Source organism: Triplophysa rosa, linkage group LG5 (assembly GCF_024868665.1).
Source record: "Triplophysa rosa linkage group LG5, Trosa_1v2, whole genome shotgun sequence".
Lineage (NCBI taxonomy): Eukaryota > Metazoa > Chordata > Actinopteri > Cypriniformes > Nemacheilidae > Triplophysa > Triplophysa rosa.
The window spans coordinates 17,308,806-17,315,448 of record NC_079894.1 but is presented as its reverse complement, the minus strand read 5'-3'; the positions used below and the strand labels follow the sequence as shown (position 1 = coordinate 17,315,448).

The 6,643-nt window shown below is 37.7% G+C and overlaps 1 protein-coding gene across 1 annotated transcript; it reads left to right on the top strand.

The window, feature by feature from the left end:
• Positions 1–768: 768 nt before the first annotated feature.
• LOC130554585 (E3 ubiquitin-protein ligase RBBP6-like) lies at positions 769–6,534 on the top strand. Its single transcript, XM_057334339.1, has 8 exons — positions 769–1,318; positions 4,800–4,899; positions 5,147–5,191; positions 5,269–5,527; positions 5,613–5,728; positions 5,840–6,015; positions 6,093–6,196; positions 6,280–6,534. Exons 4-8 carry the CDS (start codon positions 5,381–5,383, stop codon positions 6,529–6,531), a joined length of 795 nt encoding a protein of 264 aa, XP_057190322.1. The 5' UTR covers positions 769–1,318; positions 4,800–4,899; positions 5,147–5,191; positions 5,269–5,380; the 3' UTR covers positions 6,532–6,534.
• The last annotated feature ends 109 nt before the right edge of the window (positions 6,535–6,643 follow it).

The following is a 6,643-nucleotide window of genomic DNA, read 5'->3' as shown; positions in this document are numbered from 1 at the left end:
TACTATAGTTATAATAACATCTGAAGATACGAACACCGTACACTGTATGCCGTGATAACTAACTGTTACAAGAGAAGTGTCTAAAACAGTCCTTTTTCTTACTGGCATCTGTATAAGGATTAAAGAATGATTCGTCAGACTCGGGCTCGAACTGGTAAGGTAAAATCGACGCCATCTCTCTCTATACACTGTTAATATCCAACCACCTGCAAACCGTAATACAGCAGTAATGATAGGCGGTCCATTTGCGACACATGCTGAACGCGTTTGACCAATCACAGCAGACTAGACCATTTGACCAATCACAGCAGACTAGACCATCTGACCAATCACAGCAGACTACACTATCTGACCAATCAGATCAGACTACGCTGGCGGAAAGGCGGAGATTACACAGATGAATCGCGGAACGAATCATTTGAGAGTCAGTCAAGAAGTAAGGTAATAAAAACTGCTTATTATTACGAAATAATAGTATTTTTACATCATGTATGTACATAAACTTGTTGTCGGACACTCCATAAACCAAAATAAGCCCTTAAAAATATTGAGGAATGTACTCTTTAATTATTCTGTAGCAAAAATAAACTGCTGCAAAAAAAAGATAGGTGCCATGCAAAATGTAATGTAATGTGTAATTGCATTAGTCATTACAAATGTAGTGGAGTAAAGAGTACATACAGTATACTTGTTCAAAAATGTAGTCAAGTAGAGAGTAAAAGTTGCTAATATCTTTAATACTCAGTACAACTACAAAGTAGCCAAAAATATACTTAAGTAAAGTAACTAATTACATTTACTCCAATACTTTACACCACTGCTGGTCACTGCAACTCCAGCAGATGTAGAGGGATCCTTCTCTGTGCCCAGCACCCCAAGACTGATTGCACTTGGTAAGTTTATCAACATGCTTTTTTAAATACCATGGCTAATGAAAAATTATTAAATTAAATTGCAAGGTGAAGGACAGTCACTACTAAATGGAACACACCATACAGACCAGTAGTGCTGGAGAAGGAACTTTTGAATTTTTTGTATTTGCATGAATAATTTAATCATAATATATTACCATGTGAATATAGATTTTTATTATGGTGACAATAATGCTGAAAAATAGTCTCAAGAATCATGATTTGTAACAATAGTTTTTCCTTACCCTTACTAAAAAGCTGCTATAATGGTGTCTGTTACAGGAGACTCTGTTTTCCGTGCCAAAAAATGGATGCTGACAATGGAGGGCAGAGTCATCATAGAGCCACAAGAGCTAACAGATTTTCAATGTGCAATACCAGGAAGCAGCCACCAACAGTGGTGGAAAGTAACGAATTACAAATACTCAAATTACTGTAATTGAGTAGTTTTTTTCAGGAATTGTACTTTTTAAGTAGTTTCAAAACAGTGTACTTTTACTTGAGTACATTTATTATTGCTGTATCGGTACTTCTACTGCGCTATTTTTCCTCACATTGTCGTCGCTACTTTATGTTTAATTTTCATGTGATTGGCTAAAGAGAATAATCAGTCCCGTCACGTGACCCCGTCCACTCAAATCGCGCACAGAAAACTTACGTCACACAGATTTAAAGACATCTGCCGCCGATTTAGTTTAATCATGGAGGAGGACGAACGTGTGAGGCAGGCAGGGCGCGTATCAAACGGCGGTTTTGCGCACTTGAAAGTCACTGCGGGAAAGGGACACAATACGAAGGCTCATGATAGATAGACAGACGGACAGAACAACACATTGAATGGTTATTTTGTCTGAGTTGTATCCAGTTATATGCTTTATCAGTAAGGTAAAGATGTGTTTTGTTATAAGTAGCTATTTTCTATATAAATCTCCAAATTTGATTATTAATAATAATTCTTAATTAATTAAATAACACCGCCTAAAAAGTAACGAGTAACTAGTACTCTGAGTAGTTTTTGAGAAGAGTAATTTTTACTTTTACTCAATTACTTTTTTAACACCAGTACTTTTACTTGTAATTGAGTACAATTTCAGCAATGTAACAGTACTTGTACTTAAGTACAAATTTCCAGTACTCTTTCCACCTCTGGCCACCAATACACTGAAGTTCATTCAGAGGTAATCATAAACTAATTAACCATTATTACAGGGATGCTCCGCCCAAAAATGACTCACCCTCAAGTCGTTCGACAACCATAGGACCTCCGTTTATCTTCGGAACAAAAATTAAAAAGATAGTTCACCCAAAAAAGTCTGTCATTATTTACTCACATTCTTGTCATTTCAAACCTTTATGACTTTCTTTCTTGAGCAGAACTCAAAAGATATTTTGAAGAATGTCGGTAACAGAAAACTGTTGGTAAATTATATGATATTATATGATTAATCTAATATTTTAATTATAATGGTTTCATTATAAATATGGTGATTATCTCTAAGGTGTACACCCAACTTAATATATGATATTTATCTGAATCTAACCATGTCTTATCAACAAATGGAAACGTCAGTCAGCTATTATCATGTAGCCTTTATCCCCAACAGAAGGGGGCTTTTACCCCAAATACCATACTTTTACATATTCTTCTGTTATTGAAAATGTGTTGCTTTAATTAACTTAACAACCCTGAAAATCATCAACAAGACCTTTATCTCAAAATATATTGAGTTATTTTAGAGATTCTCGTGTAATCTGCAACATTTTGAAAATCATTGAATATTATTAACTTCCTGCTGCTGACCAACTTTATGGAGATGCAGATTTCATTTTCCAACAGGACTTGGCACCTGGGGAAAATGCAGGAAAATGCAGGACTTTTCCCATGCAGGGAAAAGTGCATGTTTTGGAAAATGCTACAGCATTTTTTTGTGCCATGTAGTGGTTTACAGGATAATAAAATCAAAGGTGCCCTTTCCCCTATGGAGCCTTTAGGCTCGTTGTAGCTACCCTATTATATGAATATACATTTAATTTTATGATTTTATTTTAACTATTTTCTTCGTACACAGAGTTTGTGTTTAATGGTGTTACTCTTTGGTTCAGTGGACAAAGGGCCTGTATCTTTTATAAATAACATTTGTTTACTTTGGTGTCTGTAAACTTTTTACATTGACTTATTTCCAAAAATGGCCACTGGGATACTTAAAGGGGTAAAGACGACATTCAGTATAATACTGACACCTAGTGGACAAAGAGCCGAAGTTTTCATAAGAGTAAACGAACCAAAGACCTACCTATGGTCATAATACATCGATTGTCTTGCCGACAATTAAACCTGGTATTAACTGTTCCAGCAATTTTGTGCCTTAAATTTAGACTGTGCTATATAACATTTCCAGGCGGATTTAGTTGGCAGCTTCTGCTCATGCGCAAACGGTCATAACATAAACTTGCATCTCGAATACTGTTTAGGACGGATAGTATTCAAATTAGGGGCGCAGAGAAAAGAGCCCCGTGGTTGGTCTTTGACGATTGGCTCTTAAAGCAGAAAGTTCCTTCAATACATACCCTACGTCCCATTTTGCATACTATCCGTCCTAAATAATAGGCCTATTCGAAAATTCTGCCTATGTTCCAAATCATGTTGAAATGAGTATCCATAAAGTTCCCAAATGGTCTACTGTTTTTGGTGAGAATTCAAAGTCTCCTTCAAGTCTCCTACAGCGGTAGTTTGATTTAAATTGAAACAAAACGAGTGTTTAGCCACAAAATATAGCATATTCTAAATAGTTATATTCTTATTCACAGCTGCAGGAGGCAAGCACATCGCTATAGTTACCAGCGTGTCAATCATCACAAATGAGGGAGTGACTTCTGTTCCATACACACATGGAACCATCATTGGGGATTCACTCTCGAAACTTGGCAGTGTTTAAATGGCCATTGACTATGGAATTTCAAACTTGCCAAAATTAGAAATAAATAAATACAAAAATAAATCTATGAAGAAATGTAAAAAAGTATTTATAGAGTAGTATATACTTTTATTAGAGTATTTATACTTTTATTTCCTTATTTATGTGTAATTATATTTTTTTCCACGTTTATTTATTTTTTCATTTATTTCCACTTTTATTTATTTCCACATTTATTCATGTATATATGTATTCATTCCTACATTTATTTATTTTCACATTTATTTATTTATGTATTTCTTTGTCTGTATGCTAATGGTGGGGGCGTGTTTCACCTCAGACATAGCAATCGATATCAGAGCGGCGGTGCTGAAGCTTTGAGGCCACAGTGACACCTTGTGGTGTGACCAAACGAAACGAGTTTGGCTAAGTTGCATAGAGAAGGCAATCTAGTCATTTAACATCACCCTAACTGTACGTAGATAGGGTTACCACACATAGCCTACTTATTCTTTATTAGGGACATGGCCGTAAAACATTATCCGGTCGAGATTACTAAAATGTCTTGGCACACATGAATAGAAACTGCACAACAACAGTTCTGCATTATGAAAATTAGAGTCACCGCGGTCACTGGCTTAATATTTGTATTATTTTAATGTTTTAAAGGGACATTAAGAAAAACAAGCAAAAAGATAAGACACAACAAGCCTTTGCACATTTTATTGATTAAAATAACGTTGCTGAATGATTTTTTGCCAAGTCAAATGGCTTGACCTCAGTCTGTTTGCTTGGCGACGGCGCAGCTCACCTGGTGCGTTTAGTACACTCATTACTAGTGTGCAATGTTGTAACGAACTAGTGTTGTGAGTAGTGTTAACATGTTATATTGATATGTACTGTGGTTGGTGTGTCCCCTGGTATTACTTTGGTTGGTGTGGACGGACTGTAAATAAGCGTGTGTTTACCACAGAATACACTGATGATGCGGGCATCATCCCCAGTAACACCATGGTGACCGTCAGACGAATCCCTGGAACTGGGGTAAAATCCACATATAACAGACATGCCAAGTAAGTCACGTGATGATTTTACTATACAATTCAGTAAGTTAAAACATTTTTTTAAAGTAAAACATGACATCACCTTATAAGTTTCACATTTTCGGCAATGAACTTATTTCAATATTTGTACCTTGCTGTGGTTTAGCTATTTTGCTTTAAAATACCAGTGGTATTTGCATTGTTTTAAGTGTGTTTGTCTCTCTGGGTGTGATGGGGTTATGCCTGGTAATAGTAAATCTCTTTGTTCTTCTTTCAGCAGCACGTGAACGGTTCATCATTGTCACTAGTGCAGCTTTTCAAGGTACTGCAATCCACTGAACAATATGAAAACTATGTAAACTGTATAGACGTATAAAGCGTTTATTTGTAAATTAACAGACCAAGAATCTGGCTGAGGAAAATGCATCAGAGGAGGACAAAATAAAAGCTGTCATGTTCCAGTCCAGCCGCTGTTACTATTCTGTGAAGTGAGTATAATAACATTCACATCATGAGCAGAATTTTCAAGTGCACTCTATCACGACTCTCATCACTTACCAGTGAAGCACTCAAGCTGGTTGGAGGCCTTCCGCCAAACTATGTGTGCTATAACTGTGGCATCCCTGGGCATCACATCAGAAACTGCCCAAAGACACGGGTAACACATAACTAAACTGTGGACAGCATTTGTGTGCCTGTTATGCCATGAATGTAAATGCAACCTGTTGCTTGTGCCTTCACAGGATCCAACTTTTGTTGGAGGTAAACGCATGCGGAGAAGCGCAGGAATTCCTGTCAGCTTCCTAATGGAGGTGGATGACCCCAACATGAAGGGAGTGATGCTGAGCAGCAGCGGAAAGCATGTCATTCCCATTATTAATGCGCGAGTTTACAGCTGTCATCTGTGTAGAGACCTCACCATGAACACACATTTACATTTGGTTGACAATTGTGTGCTTGTTCTGTTTAGTGAGGCTTATGCATCTCAGAAGAAAGACAATCCGCCTTTCTTACCCCAGAACGACTCTTCCTCATCGACCTCAGATGAAGATCCAGTGCTTGATGCTTTTCTGTGTCAGATCTGTAAAGATCTCATCACTGATGCTGTGATGACTCCCTGTTGCAGCAACAGCTACTGCGACGACTGTGAGTTTCTGCACAAACAGATATTACTCAGAAAGTTTGTTTGACCTTCGAGAACATATGTGATTGTTTGGTCGCAGGTATCCGAACGTGTCTGCTGGATTCGGATGAACATGTTTGTCCCACCTGCAAACAGTCTTGTGTGTCTCCTGATGCTTTGAATATCAACATGTTCTTACGCCAGGTAAGATTGTGAACATCATGTTTGTTCTCAAGCATCAAGCTCTGTCTTCTTACCAACCGGTTTTCTGGTTCTTGCTCACACAGGAAGTGAACCGTTTCAAGAACAGAGCCAAGGGGTCTGGTTTCTCACATCACCAAAGACCCCTTCACTCTCAATCAGCGTGTTCCTCCACAAGCCCGAGCCTCAGCCATCGATCCAGCTCGTTTGCTTCTGAACCTCACAGCTCTCGCACCAATTTACCCTCTGGTAAGAGGCGACGGGACTTGAGCGGGAATGATGATGAAGACAATGGCTCCACACCTCTACACAAGAAAACCAAGCATGCTGCTTTGTGAAGAACATCCAGAGCGCTTCATCATCATTATGTAAATATTATGTACAGTATATAATTAGATAGCGCGGACTTAATAAATACAGTTTGATAATATAGTTAATAAAGTTTGAAGA